General features: G+C 42.8%; 1 protein-coding gene across 1 annotated transcript in view; it reads right to left on the bottom strand.

Annotated features, from left to right (window-relative positions):
- LOC143275040 (uncharacterized) overlaps positions 1–17,500 on the bottom strand; it is a 256,108-nt gene that overhangs the window by 204,421 nt on the left and 34,187 nt on the right. Inside the window, exon 2 of the mRNA XM_076579104.1 lies at positions 535–2,925. Coding sequence (XP_076435219.1) covers positions 535–603 — 69 coding nt within the window. The 5' untranslated portion in view covers positions 604–2,925. The remainder of the gene's footprint in view (positions 1–534; positions 2,926–17,500) is intronic.

The following is a 17,500-nucleotide window of genomic DNA, read 5'->3' as shown; positions in this document are numbered from 1 at the left end:
GCTCCATCCGGTCCTCTGTGGCAAGGAGACAGAGCGCGCTATAAATACTCATTATTATAAACTACTATAATAACTACCACAAAAAGAAAAAAAAAGAAGATTCTATTTTCACCGATTAGAACAATGACAGATACAACAACAAAAACTTCAGCACCTAAATAATCCCGAAAATTGACGACAGCATCAAGATCAAGGTCACAAAGAACGACAACAACACCAATACAAACAACAAGGACACCAATAACGAACACATCGAAAAAGAACAACAACAACAACGACGCCAATAACAGTGGTAGCGTCAACAACAACATACACATTCTCAACAACAGCAAGAACAACTATCATCAACAACATATACATTCGATATTCTCGACAACAACAAGAACAACTATCATCAACAACAACATACACATTCTCGACAACAACAAGAACAACTATCATCAACAACAACATACACATTCTCGACAACAGCAGCAACAACAACAACAACAACATCGACAGAGACAACACGAGAAGTACAACAGATGGGCTCACCTGATGCAAAGAGTCCGAGCTCATGTGACACGTTGTCATGGAAACGGAGGGCGTGGCAGAAACAAACATGGCGGCCGCCGCTCCCGTTCCCCGTCTGTAAGTAGTATGTTACTCCAGTGCTGGGTTCACTTTCATTGGTTTCGGCTTTCCTGTTTCCTTCTTTCTGTCTGTCTTTCTTTCTTTCTTCTCGATCTTTCCGGTAATTTCCGTTAACGTGCTTCCGAGTGTATGATACGTTTATCTAATTTTTTTTTTTTTTGTTCCGTGTTTGTATCCGTTAGTTTTTGGTTGTTTTTCTATCTCTTTTGTATTTTATATATATTTTTTTTATTCTACTGCTGGTATTTTGTTACTCGAGCTCTTTTCTGGTCTTGGTCTTTGAAGTTTGTTTGTTGTTTTTTTTATCCTGGAATCCCATCTTCAGTTTTCTTTACTTTGATTTCATTCTTTTCTGGGTTCGGTTTTTCTTCGTTTTTCTTCGTGATTAATGCTCTTGATTCGATCATCTCTTTTCCTAACTTCATCTCTGGCGTGTGTCTGCGGACTGTCTTTGTATCTTTCCTGTCTTCCCTCTTTTCAAACATCAGTAGGTGTGACAGAACGATTGAAAAATAAAATAATAGAAAATAGAAAAAAAAAAAAAGTCTCGTTTTCTTCTTCTTCTTCTGTCAACGGAATCTACTTTTTCAGCAAGAAACCGTTGTTCAACTTCAGCAAGACAGTTTTATTCATCTTTTTATATTCATTTTCAGCAAGAAGCAACTGTTCATCTTCAGCAGGAAACCAGTGCCCACCTTCAGCAAAAGAAATTATTGTTCGGTTTCTGTATTCTGCTCCTGTTTCATGTTCACATTCCTTGTCTTATATTTCGAGTCTCTTTCCCTCTTCTGTTCTAAATATGTCTATTTTCGTTGCTGTGAATTTTCTTTATTATCATTCTTTTCGTCGTCAGGGACATGCAAAGGTCTAGGGCTGACTGGCCAATGAAAACGTCGCCTTGGTTTCCCTTGCTCGTCGGTAATCCAGTAGTGTATTCTTTAGCGTAACTCCAACTGTTGTTAGTGGCATCGATATCGGGGTGCGTTGTTGTTCTTGTTCTTATTGTTGTTGTTGTTGTTGTTGCAGTTAGTCTGACGGGAGTGCTGTTACTGTGTCAGTGTTTCTGTTGTGGAGCTTGGTGTTTTTGTAAGGGACGCTGCTTTCTGTCTCGTATGAAATCAGAGCTTGTTGATGCGTACGTTGTTCAAGTCGTCACTGTAGTGGTGGTGGTGCTGCTGCTGAGGTTCTGTTTGTTGCCGTTGAAACAGCTGTTGTGGCCGTGGTTACTGTTTTCTGACTTTTATTGCAGCTCTAAGCTTGTTGATGTTTCTTCTCCTTCTGCTGCTGCTGCTGTTGTTATTGTTGCTGCTCTTACTGCTGCTACTGTTATAAGTGTTGCTGCTCTTACTGCTGCTACTGTTGTTAGTGTTGCTGCTCTTACTGCTGCTACCGTTACTGCTGCTACTGTTGTTAGTGTTGCTGCTAAACTTGCTGTCGCAATTAGCAGGCAATGTGCTAATCCAGCTAGTTGCAACTCATGGAGTTTGCCGTCTGGAACAGTAAGAGTGGACTCGCACAATGCACTGCCGTCCTTCTAGTTTCACTTCCAGATTCTGACACGCGTCCAAGAAATGTAAAAATCGTTGCGAAGTTTTCCTCAGCGAAGATTTCTCACTTCCACCATAAAGCAGTCGACCAACTCCAGTTGCTCTCAGCATTGTTGTTGTGGTTGTCGTTTACCTTGACGGTGGCGGTAGTAGTTGTGGTGATAGTGGTGGTGGCTATGGCTGCAGATGGTGATATTCTGTCACCGGTGTTTCTTATGTTCATGTATTCTTTGTGGCAGATGAGACACCTCTTACCTTCAGGTATCATATACACGTTCAGCCTTGGTGAGTGTGGATCAAAACACGATGTGGATTCCACTGTTATATTGTCACAAGGCTTCACTCTGCCAGGTCCATACCGCTCCCTGTTGCTGGAGGGAATTCCCACCTCTCCTCTATGGAAAGTCGTTGTACATGATGACACATATATGTGTGCTTTCTTTCCCCAAACAAAGTCATTTATTACTCTTCGATAACATCAAATGTTGCCTACAAGAAAACCTTTCTCGCTTGGACCTCTCCTTTATGGGAACCTGTACATGACATGTATGTGTTATATTTTTTTTCAAGAGTCATATATTACTGTGGGATAAAATCAGCTGTCACCCACAGGAAAACCTTTCCCGACTGGATGGATGGCTGTATGATCAACACCCCTCCCTTCCTTGAGATTACATCCCTTGTGTGAGCAAAGCCTCTGGTCTTCTGCTCGTTCTGTTGTTGTTGGCTGATTGTGTCCATCCAACTGAAACAAAGGATACACACTTAATGTGTTTATACATCCTGATACACACTTAATGTATTTATACATCCTGACACACATTTAATAATGTATTTATACATCCTGATACACACTTAATGTATTTATACATCCTGATACACACTTAATGTATTCATACATCCTGATACACATTTAATGTATTCATACATCCTGACACACACTTAATGTATTCATACATCCTGATACACACTTAATGTATTCATACATCCTGACACACACTTAATGTATTTATACATCCTGATACACACTTAATGTATTTATACATCCTGATACACACTTAATGTATTCATACATCCTGACACACACTTAATGTATTCATACATCCTGACACACACTTAATGTATTTATACATCCTGATACACACTTAATGTATTCATACATCCTGACACACACTTAATAATGTATTCATACATCCTGACACACACTTAATGTATTCATACATCCTGATACACACTTAATGTATTCATACATCCTGATACACACTTAATGTATTTATACATCCTGATACACACTTAATGTATTTATACATCCTGACACACACTTAATGTATTTATACATCCTGACACACACTTAATAATGTATTTATACATCCTGATACACACTTAATGTATTTATACATCCTGACACACACTTAATGTATTTATACATCCTGACACACACTTAATGTATTTATACATCCTGATACACACTTAATGTATTTATACATACTTTTTAACGTACAACTACATCCTGGCCGAAGATAAATGTAGCTGATAACAAAACAACCCTCCCGTTATTTAAAAAAAAATACTAAAGATGTATAAAAAGAACAGAAAAAAGATGAAATACAAGGTGCACACAAAGAGAGAATGTCGGGGGACGACGTGACCTCTCTAAGACAGGAACTGGGGTCCATGTCAATTCTCTGTGAGGGAGGAAGACAGCTGTATGCGTGACATACAGTGTGGAGTCATGGCCTAGAGGTAACGCGTCCGCCTGGGAAGCGAGAGAATCTGATCGCGCTGGTTCGAATCACGGCTCAGCCGCCGATATTTTCTCCCCCTTCACTAGACCTTGAGTGGTGGTCTGGACGCTAGTCATTCGGATAAGACGATAAACCGAGGTCCCGTGTGCAGCAATCACTTAGCGCACGTAAAAGAACCCACGGCAACAAAAGGGTTGTTCCTGGCAAAATTCTGTAGAAAAATCCACTTCGATAGAAAAAACAAATAAAAACTGCACGCAGGGGGGAAAAAAAAAAATGGGTGGCGCTGTAGTGCAGCTACGCGCTCGCCCTGGGGAGAGCAGCCCGAATTTCACACTGAGAAATGTGTTGTGATAAAAAAAGAAATACAAATACAAAAAATACAAATACATGACTGTGATCAAGAGACACAAGTCATAGTTTGGTGGTGTCCTCACTCATAGTTTGGTGGTGTTTTCACTCATAGTTTGGTGGTGTTTTCACTCATAGTTTGGTGGTGTTTTCACTCATAGTTTGGTGGTGTCCTCACTCATAGTTTGGTGGTGTTTTCACTCATAGTTTGGTGGTGTTTTCACTCATAGTTTGGTGGTGTCCTCACTCATAGTTTGGTGGTGTTTTCACTCATAGTTTGGTGGTGTTTTCACTCATAGTTTGGTGGTGTTCTCAATCATAGTTTGGTGGTGTTTTCACTCATATTTTGGCGGTGTTTTCACTCATAGTTTGGTGGTGTTCTCAATCATAGTTTGGTGGTGTTTTCACTCATATTTTGGCGGTGTTCTCAATCATAGTTTGGTGGTGTTCTCAATCATAGTTTGGTGGTGTTCTCAATCATAGTTTGGTGGTGTTCTCAATCATAGTTTGGTGGTGTTCTCAATCATAGTTTGGTGGTGTTCTCAATCATAGTTAGGGAAAAGTCACAATCCAGAGACTTTCCCAAACTTGCTCATGAAGGAAGAAGAAGATAATTGAAAGATAACAAGACAAGTAATTATACTGAGAGAGAAAGAAAAAAAAAACGAAGAAAAACAAATGATAGCAACACCTCTCGTAGATAATTTATGTTTGTACCTTTTGCTTGTGTTGCAAAAAGGACGCAAGGAAGGTCACATATGTTTAATAAGGGTGGATAGTGTTCTTCTCTCCATATGTATCTTACAGACAGACAGACAGACAGACAAGTTTCAAGTTTTAATTATCCTTTCACTCCTATTGGAGTATGGAGGGTTACTGCAAAATAATCTTTTCATGCCCAGAACAAACATTTCCAAATACACAAAATAAAAGTTGAGAAAACACAAATGTCTTTTAACTCTCTCCATACGAACGGCGAAAGAGACGACGTTAACAGCGTTTCACCCCAACTGCCATCATCAAAATATTGCAAGCGGAATGCTCGTATACTGAAGAGGTGAATGTTGACAAAGAATACCACAATTCTGAAGACGGAGGCTAAAGGTTGGGTCGTTCAGACACCCACTGGACATCCGAGGGGTCTGTGTAGAGGAGAAGAGAGGACTGGCCGTACTGAGTGAGTTAACTCCAAAACTATAGCTGGGCAACATTTGCAAATCTAATCATCTTACTTACAGCTAAAATGACGCTTTTAGTCGTACGAAAACAGGGGTTTTATCACACACACACACACACACACACACACACACACACACACACACACACACACACACACACACACACACACACACACACACACACACACACACACATTGACATCCCTACGTTATGTACATACTCACTGACACACGGACACATAAAAAGCATAAGTGGATAACAAACAGACAACAAATAGCTGTCAGCCAGCTCTGCCAGTCACCCAGGTAGGCAGCCTGTTGTGCAAGCCACTCAGTGTTTGTCTTCTTTTTGACGATCACATTCAGCCATACGTGAATAAATACATGATACCTTGGTTTGTTAGAGGACGCACGCTGGACAGGTAGGTAACCCCTGTCTTCAGCACACCGACTCAGTGTATGTAAAGCGCTTAGAGTCTGGTCTCTGAACGAAGATAAGCGCTTTAAAAAGTATCAATAATCACAAAATTTGAATGTTATGATATGCTTTTTTTTTTCTTTTTTTTTTTAGTTGTTGTTTTTCAGGATGTTCAGATTTCTTGTTTACGTACTTAGTAGTAATAAAATCAAAATGCTATGATTGTCGGTTGTTGTTTTTGTTTTTGGTTGTTGTTTTGTGTGTGTGTGTGTGTGTGTGTGTGTGTGTGTGGATTTTCAAAAGTTCCTGTTTACGTGCTGAGTAATGACAAAAATCAAAATGCTATGATTATTGCCTTTTTGCTTTATTGTGTGTGTGTGTGTGTGTGTGTGTGTGTGTGTGTGTGTGTGTGTGTGTGTGTGTGTGATCTTTTTTCTTTCTTTTTTTTTTTTTACAAGATCTTAAAACTCCTGTTTTCGTACGACTAAAAGCGAAAAAGAAAAGAAAAGAAAATAAAAGAGAGAGATATGATCAAGCTAACAGTGGAAAAACCAAACATAACCAATAATGCTAGGAGTGGCAAAAGCAAAAACCAGACACAATCAATCAGCTTCGCTACAACATTTTCCTTGTGGCATCCATCCAGACCTTATAGCGGAAAACCCAGAAAGAGGACACTGCCGTTTTCTGCAGATCACATATCGGTCAGTTCTGCCTACTCCTCTCTCCCCCCGTCCATCTCCCCCCCCCCCCCCCCCGACCCCCGACCCCCACCCCTTTTTGTAACACTTTGCCAGGCTGCGTGAACCTTCGGATACGTCACGGATCACGTGCATGTTCATTGTCAAATCGCTTGGATGAAAATACGCTAATTCCATTTCTCGTCGTTTTAGCGGAACTACGTAATCGGTGTAGACGCGCATGCGCAGCAGATCTGTCATATCCTGTGTTACAAAAGGCCACCATTACTGATGTTTCTTCGTGATTCTCCGAAAACTGACGTAAAATGCATTTTATTATCGTCTGAGGCACAGGTTGGTTGATTTATGATAGTTTCCATCGAAATAGTGGGCATTAAGCTGTACACCGCATTTCAACAGTTTTTGTTGTTGTCGGTGGCGGCGGTGTTGGTGGTTTTGGGGGGGTGGTGGTGTGGACGTGGTGGTGGTGGTGGAGGTGGAGGTGTTGGTGGTGGTGGTGGGGTGGAAGTGGTGGAGGTGGTGGTGGTGGTGGTGGTGGTGGTGGAGGAGGTGGCTGTGGTGGTGGAGGTGATGGTCGTGAAGGTGGTGGTGGTGGTGGTGGTGGTGGAGTAGGCGGTGGTGTATTTTGTTAATAGAAGAGATGTCATAAATTTCTAAGTGAAACACCAAAAAACGGTAAACAATGAAAACACACAGAAGGATTTTCTTCTTCTTGAAGACGAAACCTTTTCCTACACACGGGAAAAATACACAGCACAACACCCTCAGAATGAAGGAGAATTAAAAAAAAAAAAAAAAAAAATATATATATATATATATATATATATATATACATATATATATATGTATATATATATATATATATATATATATATAGTCAGAAAGGTACAAGAGCCAATGATTCTGGAAGAGATGTCACTGCGTTCAGACGAATGTAATATACAATTATACGCTATACCACATCTGCAAGGCAGATGCCTGGCCAGCAGCATAATGTATGCCTTGAATGTGTGCATACACTTTTGTGTATCTGCCAGAGTGGATTTCTTCTACATAATTTTGCCAGGGGACAACACTCTCGCTGCGCTGCCAGGGGACAACACTCTCGCTGCCAGGGGACAACACTCTCGCTGCCAGGGGACAACACTCTCGATCGCTGCCATGGGTTGTTTTGTTTTTGTTTTTTTCAGTGCGCTAAGTGCGTGCTGCATACGAGACCTGCTTAGTATCATCTCCTCCGAATGACTAGGCCCTGAGTTTGATTTGCCAGTCAAACGTGGGAGAAAGGCCGATACCGGGATTCGAACTCAGACCCTCACAGACACTGTACTGGCAGATAAGCGTTTTTAACCATTCCGCCACATCGCTTCTGTGCTTGCACACTGGCGGGACCTCGGTTTATCATCTCTTCCGGACGACTAGACGCTGAGTTTTCATTTGCCAGTCAGACTTCGGGGAAAGGGCGACAGCGGGATTCGAACCCAGACCCTCACCGACACTGTACTGGCAGATAAACGTCTTCACCAGTCTGACACCTTCCTCCTTGGAGGTGGATTTTGGACGCATCGCGAGGATCCTTGAGCTATGTGGTTCGAATCCCATCCCACCCCTTCCCTTTAAGCGATTGGCAGATTCCGGCTGGAGGGGCTTTTCTCCACAGTTCCAGGTCAACAGATACGCGCCTCCTCTTTGTTTGGGGAACAAACATGCCCGAAGACAAGACGCATGTTTACGTACGCAGAAGATCGACTGCGCATGTTAAAGACCCTGTTTATCCACCGTCAGCGTCCGGTGGGTTAAGAAAAACAACAACACGAACTGGTTGCATCCAGCATGAGCCCATTCCGTTCCGAAACAACCTGGTGTAGCGACCAAGCCGTGTGGGTAAAGCCGGTCATCTAAGTAAAAAAAAAAAAGAAGAAGAAAAATTGTCAGTAAACATCTGAGAGAGGTAATGTCTGTGTAAAAAGAAAAAAAAATCCCGTCGATAGTAAACAGTTGAACATGGGTGTGTCTGTGTAAAAACGAAAAAACAACCTGATAGTAGGTGACTAAAAAACCCACTGATATATATATATATATATATATATATATATATATATATATATATATATATCTTAAATAAACGATTAACGGAGTGTCTGTGTAAAGAAACAACAACAACAAAAACAAAACAAAACAAAATACACACACACACACAAAAAAAACCACTGATGGTTAATGAGTGAGCAAATGGTTACTTGTGTTACTTGTGCACGGAGGTCAGAAGAAGCGCTTCAGAGATACTCTGAAAGTCTCTCTTAAAGCGTTTGATATCAACCCTGACTCCTGGGAGGAATCTGCAGTGGACCGTGACAAATGGCGCGCTGCTGTGCACAAAGGCGCCAAGTTGTGCGAGGCCAACAGGACTGCTGCAGCTGTTCAGAAGAGGCAGGCCAGAAAGTCACGGGCAAACAAGCTCCCTGACAATGATATATGCCTGTCTTTGTCTGCCCCAACTGTCAGCGAACATTTCGTGCGCAGATTGGACTATTCAGCCATCTGCGCACTCACAGATAGATTCATGAGCATCCCCCCCCACCCCACCACCACCCTCCCCCCATCCCCCAGTTGGATGACAACGATGGTCATCATCGATCTCGATGGACACACCCCACCACTTGTGTACAAAAAATCCCACTGATAATAAACGACAAGGCGAGGAGGTGTCTGTAAAAAATGATAATAATAATAATAATAATGATAATAATAAAACATGACAAAGAAACAACAACAACAACAAAAAAAACGCTGATAGTAAACGACTGAGCGAGGGATTGTGATAAAAATTTGGAAAAAAAAATCGATAGCAAACCACTGAGCGGGGAGCTGCCAGTGATAAAAAAAAGAAGAAGAAGAAGAAGAAACACTGACAATAAAATACTGAGCACGGGAAGTGTCTGTGTAAAAAAAAAACCAAGGATTGTAAAGGACTGAACGAGGTAGTGTTCGCGTAAAAAAACATTTTAAAAAAGAAAAAAAAAGAGAAAGAAATCAAAAACAAACCATATGTGAGGGATTGGATTGTCTGCTTCAAAAATAAAACTGATCACTATCCAAACAACTGAGTGAGGAAGTTGAGTACAGCGCAAGAATGCAGAAGAAGAAGAAGAAATGAAGTGCTGGCCGTGTGGTAACTCGTCTGCCTCGGAAGCGAGAGAATCTAAGTGCGCTGGTTCGAATCACACAATGACGGGCGCAATAGCCGAGTGGTTAAAGCGTTGGACTGTCAATCTGAGGGTCCCGGGTTCGAATCACGGTGACGGCGCCTGGTGGGTAAAGGGTGGAGATTTTTACGATCTCCCAGGTTAACATATGTGCAGACCTGCTAGTGCCTGAACCCCCTTCGTGTGTATATGCAAGCAGAAGATCAAATACGCACGTTAAAGATCCTGTAATCCATGTCAGCGTTCGGTGGGTTATGGAAACAAGAACATGCCCAGCATGCACACCCCCGAAAACGGAGTATGGCTGCCTACATGGCGGGGTAAAAACGGTCATACACGTAAAAGCCCACTCGTGTGCATACGAGTGAACGCAGAAGAAGAAGAGGAGAAGAATCACACAGTCATCAGTATTTCCTCCACCTCCACCAGACTTTTGAGTGGTAGTCTGGACACTTGTAATTCGCGATGAGACGATAAACCGAGGTCCCGTGCGCAGCATGCACTTAGTGCACGTTAACTCACTCAGTACGGCCAGTCCTCTCTTCTCCTCTACACAGACCCCTCGGATGTCCAGTGGGTGTCTGAATGACCCAACCTTTTGCTTCCGTCGTCAGAATTGTGGTATTCTTTGTCAACATTCACCTCTTCAGAATAAGAGCCTTCCGCTTGCAATATTTTGATGATGATAATTGGGGTTAAACGCTGTTAACGTCGTCCTCTTTCGCCGTTCGTATGAAGAGAGTTAAAGACCCTCACGGCAACAACAGGGTTGTCCCAAGAAAAATTATGTATAAAAATCCACTTCGATAGGAAAGGCAAATAAAGCTGCAGGCAGGAAAATAAATGGGTGGCGCTCTCAGTGTAGCGATGCGCTCTCCCTGAGGGAAAGCAGCCCGAAGTTCACACAGAGAAATCTGTTGTGACAAAAGAGTAATACAAAAAGAGTAATACAAAGAAGAAGAAGAAGAAGCAGACTTGGCATCCAGCACAAGCCCTTGACAGCTCCGCCAATGGGGTCCGTCCTGTGATATTGCCCAGACAACATGTCGGCGGCGGTGTTGAGGGAGTTGATCAATGGTTTCCCTTCTGACCCCGTTCTGGTCTGCAGCATGGTGAGACGTTCTTTTTTTTTGGGGGGGGGGGGGGGAGTGCAGGGAGGGGGGTGTGGAGAGGGGGGTAGGGGGGAAGGGGCGGGGAGGTGCTACAGATGATGACTGCGTGATACACGATACACGGTACACGGATACTTGCTTATCTTTCGAAGAGACATTGTTGGCATGTTTGCTGATGAAAACAAGGCATTACTAAAAAAAAAAAAAATTAAAAAAAAAAAAAAAAGGTGGGGTTGGTGTTTGGTTGTTGATGGTCATTGCAAGATACAAGATACATGAATACTTGATTATCTCTCAAACAGACATTGTTGACATGTTTGCTGATGAAAAGTGGTCATTAAAAAAAAAAGGAGGTGGGGGGGGGGGCGCTGTTGATGTTTGCAACAATGAATTTATACAAGATACATGATACACGGTAAAAGGATAGTTTGACTCTAAAAGAGACATTGTTGTCATGTTTGCAGATAAAAGTCAGCATTAAAAAGGGGGGGGGGGGAGGGGATGCTGCTGATGGTGATTGCAAGATACAGGATAGGATACACGGTACACGGTACACGAATACATATTATCTCTCGAAGAGACATTGTTGACATGTTTGCTAATACAGAGGCGGCATCACAGAAAAAAAAGGTTGCCTGTTGATGGTGATTGCAAGATACATGATAGACAGTACACGGATACTTGATTATCTTTCAAAGAGATTAACAAATAGTGTCAAACATGTCAAACACATGTCAAATGATTGGTATAAGGACAGGCCCGGCGCTTCCTTTTTGAGGAAGTGTCTGGGTTTGTTCCAATATACCTTTTATTTACCTGTGTGCTAGCTGAATCGGTAGCGTAAGTATCACTGACTTGAAGTTGTGTACCTTGTGTAATGGAGAGAGTTACCACTCTTTACTATTTGTTAATCATATCGTCTCCTGGCCTCATTATTTGTTAATTTCCTTTCAAAGAGACATTGTTGACATGTTTGCTGATAAAGAGACGGAATTAAGTCAAAGGGGGTGGGGGTTGGTGTTTGGTTGTTGGTGATCATTGCTAGATACAAGATTCATGATAGACAGTACACGAATACTTGATTATCTCTCAAAGAGACATTGTTGACATGTTTGCTGATGAAAACTCGGCTTTAAAAAAGCGCGTGTGTGTATGTGTGTGGGGGGTAGGGGAAGGGCGGGGATGAGGGGGGGGGGCGTGGGGGGGGCATTGTTGATTTTTGCAAAAAAAAGGGAAAAAATGGAGGGGGTGCACTTTATCTACAGAAAAAAAGCTAAATTGTTGACAAGTGTTGATTGAAAAGGGGCAACATTAAAAGTTTGTTTTAATAATGAAAAGGGTATCTCATCTACAGAACAACACAAACAAAGATTGACCCTTCACTAAAAACACCACTTCATGAACAAGTACTTAACACAAAGCAGTTTGTGCACTGAAAACGAACCCACGGCAACAAAAGTGCTGTCCTCTGGCAAAATTCTGTAGAAGAAATCAAATCTGGTAAGCAAGCAAGCACGTGCGCGCGCGCACGCACACACACACACACACACACACACACACATGTGGAGTGATGGCCCAGAGGTAACGCGTTCGCCTAGGAAGCGAGAGAATCTGAGCGCGCTGGTTCGATTCACGGCTCAGCTGCCGATATTTTCTCCCCTTGAGTGGTGGTCTGGACGCTAGTCATTCGGATGAGACGATAAACCGAGGTCCCGTGTGCAGCATGCACTCAGCGCACGTAAAAGAACCCACGGCAACAAAAGGGTTGTTCCTGGCAAAATTCTGTGAAAAAAACCCCACTTCAATGGGAAAAACAAATAAAACTGCACACAGGGAAAAAAAAAAAGGGGGGGGGGGGGGCGCTGTAGTGTCGCGATGCGCTCTCCCTGGGGAGAGCAGCCCGAATTTCACTCCAGAGAAATCTGTTGTGACAAAAAGAGAAATACAAATACACACACACACACACACACACACACACACACACACAGATATATATATATACTCTCAAGGCCTGAAAAGCGCGTTGTGTTACGCTGCAGTCATCTGTCTAGCAGATGTGGTGCAGCATAATTACATGGATTCTTCCGAACAGTTGTGACACGCCTCGGTTCAGAAACATAAACTGAAAACTAAAACTCTCCAGTAATCAATATCACCATTCTTGACCGACCCAGCATGTAATGTGGTGTGATGTGCAATGTATTGCATTTCTTTCCCGTCACACTTTTATAACTGCTATTATACAAGCTCTGAACTACTTAGTGAGCCATCAAATAGTTTTCTCGAAAATAGCATTCTTTGTTGATTCCAAATCAGTACTTTATGCTCTAGAATTATTTAGCCTTGAAACAAGACCTGACTTAGTTATTGGGGCAAATCATTTGCCACGTTGTTTGAAAATTAAAGGGACTGAGGTCAGTTTTTGTTGGGTGCCTTCTCATGTGGGCTGATAAAGCAGCTAAAAGGGGAGCACAAGATTCAGAAAAATCGACAAAAATACATATCCGTCTTTCCGTAAAAGAGGCATACACTTTGTTAGAAAAATCAGCATGGGGTCGATTTTATAACCGATGGAAGGAAAAGTTTTTAAAACATAAAAGGGACATTATTCCCCGAGAATATTATTACGGAAAAGATACCGAATCCATGAGCTTGCTATACAAGATTAATAACTTCTACTTTCTTCCGTATAAAATTTGATGCTTGAAGACATAGTATAGTAAAAATGTTACATGCATCTGTGGTAAGCAGTTCAGCTTGCATCATTGTTTGTTTTACTGTCAGCAGTGCGTACCTTCTTGCCAAAGTATTTCAAAGAGAATAATTATTCTGCAGATGCGTTTTGGAAAGTTATTTCTGACGAGGTTCTTATGGTCGAACTTTCACAGGCATTAGTTCATAGCCCTATTTCTACATTCCTTTATTAATGTACTTCAGAATTGTATCAATGGTTTCACATTATTATTATCATTATTGAATTGTTACTGTTAAATAATGTAACTGCATGGTAGTTATGCATTTTTGGTAGTTTTCTACCTTTTCTGTTTTCCTCTTCCCTCTCCCCTCTCCCCTCCCCCCTCCCCCTTTTTTTTCTTTTTTTAAAATCGCCTAATATCTTTTTCTTTTTTTAACCGTCTAATATCACTGATAGTGAAAAGACACTAAACTAAAGAACGAACACATTTCTCTGTGTGAAAAGTTGAGGACGGGTGGGCTATTATTGTCTACGCAGAGAGCTTCCTTCAATGCAGAACCGCTTAATTTGTTTTTTTCTCCCTTTACAACCTGTACTGGATGCATGTTTATTTTGCCAATAAATTCAAAATGGACTTTGTCCACATAATAAGGAGGAGGAGCAGGAGAAGAACAATAGTGATAGCATGTACAAAGAAGAAGAAGAAGGAACTCATTTATTTGTCTTCTGAAAACGATATACGAAACATCCGTTTGTTGTCAGAAATTCGTGCAGCGTAAACGTCTGTCATATGGCAAAACAAGCACACACACACACACACACACACACACACACACACACACATATATATATATATATATATATATATATAATTGCTCTCTCTCTCTCTCTCTCTCTCTCTCTCTCTCTCTCTGACCTTCATTTGAATAAAACAGTTTGTTCGTTCGTTCGTTCGTCCTTTCGCTATTTCTCTCTCTCTCTCTCTCTGCCCCTCTCTCACCCCCCCTTCTCTCTCCACCTCCCTCTCTCTCGTCTCTCTCCCTCTCCTCTCTCTCCCCTCTCTCACTCTCTCTCCTTCTCTCTCCCTCTCTCTCTCTTTATCCCTCTCTCCATCCCTCCATCTCACTCTCTCTCTCTAATTCCCCTCTCTCTCACTGTCCCTCTCCCCCCTCTCTCTCTCCCTCCTTTCCCCCCTCTCTCTCTGCCCCTCCATCTCTCTGTCTCTGTCTCTCACCCTCTCTCTCTCTCTCTCTCTCTTTCTCTCTCTCAAGGCCTGACCAGCACGTTGGGTGTATGCCAAGGTCAGGCATCTGCTCTTCTCCTCTTTCACCCCTCCCCCCCCCCAAACCCCCCTCCCCCCCCCGCCCCCCTGCCCACCCTCAACCCCCTCACGAACCCCCCCCCCCCCCCCCCTCCCGCACTTCCCCAAAACAGATGTGGGTGCAGAGTTTTATGCATCGGTCCGCGTGCTTATGACACCTCCTCCTTGAAACTAAAAAACAAAACAAAAAAACTCACACTCTCTCACTCTCGCATGTTCCGCGCCCCCTCCCTTTTGGATGCTGAGAGTGAGTGTGTAACAAAGCTGTCGTTATTTTCAAAGCTTCCATTTCTTTCCTTGAAACTAGACACTCACACTTTCTCACACTCCCTCCTCTTACTCCTCCCGTCAGTAATGTTTCTTGCATCTGTGGTGCTCACATAACAACCGATCATATACCAACTTGCGATATGTTAAAGTCTCAAATCCCTGAACTGAAATCATCTTCAGTGTTGACGATCTTCAGCAGTCCATTGCTAATGTATGACTTTTTCAACTCCTTGTTAAATAGTCCAGTTGGTTCGCTGTTATAGTTGTTAGTTTTTTCATTAGAAATATGTTATATTGTTATGTTTTTTTGTTTATTTTTTAAACAAAACTTAAATCAATGATTTTCACACACACACACGCACGCGCACGCACACACACACACACACACACACACACACACACACACACACACACACACACACACACACACACACACACACACACACACACACACACACACACACACACACACACACACTCACTCACTCACTTTCACTTACTCGTATGCGTACACAGTAATTCTTCCCCCCCCCCCTCCGCCCCCCCCCCCTCCTCCCACTCGATTTTTTTCCTTCCCTCGTCTCAGTTTCAGTTTCACTTTCTCAAGGAGGCGTCACTGCGTTCGGACAAATCCATACACGCTACACCACATCTGTTGAGCAGATGCCTGACCAGCAGCATAACCCAACGCGCTTAGTCAGGCCTCGAGTGCATGCTTACATATTTGTGTACCTATGAAAGTGGATTTCATTTTACGTAATTTCGCCAGAGGACAACACTCTCGTTGCCATGGGTTCTTTTTCAGTGCGCCAAGTGCGTGCTGCACACGGGACCTCGGTTTATCGTCTCATCCGAAAGACTAGACGCTCAGTTTGATTTTCCAGTCAAACTTAGGAGAAAGGGCGAGAGCGGGATTCGAACCCACACCCTCACGGACTCTCTGTATTGGCAGCTGAGCGTCTTAACCATTGTTTCCCTCGTCTAATATCACTTACAGTGAAAAGACGTTAAACAAAAGAACGAACTCCTCCCGTTTGAATTCTGAGAGTGTGTAACAAAGCTATTGTTATTTTCAAACCTTCCTCCTCTTCTTCACGAGTCTCTGAATGTTATCAACACGGAGGCGTTGTCCCCGGAGTAATCAAGTCACATGTCCAAGAGTGCATACACGATGTCGGTCGCTCTCTGTCTCTTTGTCTGTCTGTTCTCGGTCTCTCTCGGTTTGTCTGTCTGTCTGTCTGTCTTTCTCTCTCTCTCTCTCTCTCTCTCTCTCTCTCTCTCTCTCTCTCTCCCTCTCTCTCCCTCTCTCTCCATCTCTCTCTCTCCCTCTCTCTCTCTTACTCTCCCTCTCTCTCCATCTCTCTCTCTCCCTCTCTCTCCCTCTCTCTCTTTCTCTCTCCCTCCCTCTCTTTCTCCTTCTCTCTCTCTTTCTCTCACTCTCCCTCTCTCTCCCTTTCTCTCCATCTCTCTCTCTCTCTCTGTCTCTCTCTCTCACTCTCTCTCCCTCTGTCTCTCTCTCTCTTTTTCTCTCTCTCTCCCTCTGTCTCTCTCTCCTCCTCTCTCTCTCTCTCCCTCCATCTCTTTCTCTCTCTCCCTCTCTCTCTCTCTTCCCCCCTCCTCTCTCTCTCTGGCAGAGCACTTGGGAGGAGAATCCCATGTCGGTAATTGCGGTGTCTGGCACAAGATACATCTGCATACATTCCTCTCTGCCAACACTAATAACTACACTAGTGCATTGCATAAACGAATGTATACCATACTGTATGATGCACTGGATACTCACGAGCAATAGATTCGAATACCAAAAGGCATATTGTTGACGACGATGATCATCATCAGCATCATCACCACTGTTATCACCATGGCCATCATCATCACCTTCATCATACCAACAACAGCAACAACAGCAGCAGCAATCACCATCATCTTTTTTTTTCTTTTTTAATGTACACACCAGAAATATTACAGGATAGTATTACATACACAAATGTAAAAAAAAAAAAAAAAAAAGACAACAAAACATCAACAACTGAAAGCAGCATAGTAAATAAGAGGGGGGGGATGAGAGAGAGGGAGGGAGAGAGAGAAAGAGAGAGAGAGAGAGGGAGATGGAGAGAGAGGGAGAGTGAGAGAAAGAGAGAGAGGAGAAAGAGAGGGAGGGAGAGAGAAAGAGAGAGAGGGAGAGAGTAAGAGAGAGAGAGAGATGGAGAGAGAGGGAGAGTGAGAGAGAGAGGGAGAGAGAGAGATGGAGAGAGAGGGAGAGTGAGAGAGAGAGAGAGGGAGAGAGAGGGGGAGAGAGAGAAAGAGGGAGAGAGAGGGGAGA

This window comes from Babylonia areolata, chromosome 29, assembly GCF_041734735.1.
Source record: "Babylonia areolata isolate BAREFJ2019XMU chromosome 29, ASM4173473v1, whole genome shotgun sequence".
Lineage (NCBI taxonomy): Eukaryota > Metazoa > Mollusca > Gastropoda > Neogastropoda > Buccinidae > Babylonia > Babylonia areolata.
This window is presented reverse-complemented; position numbering and strand designations above follow the sequence as displayed.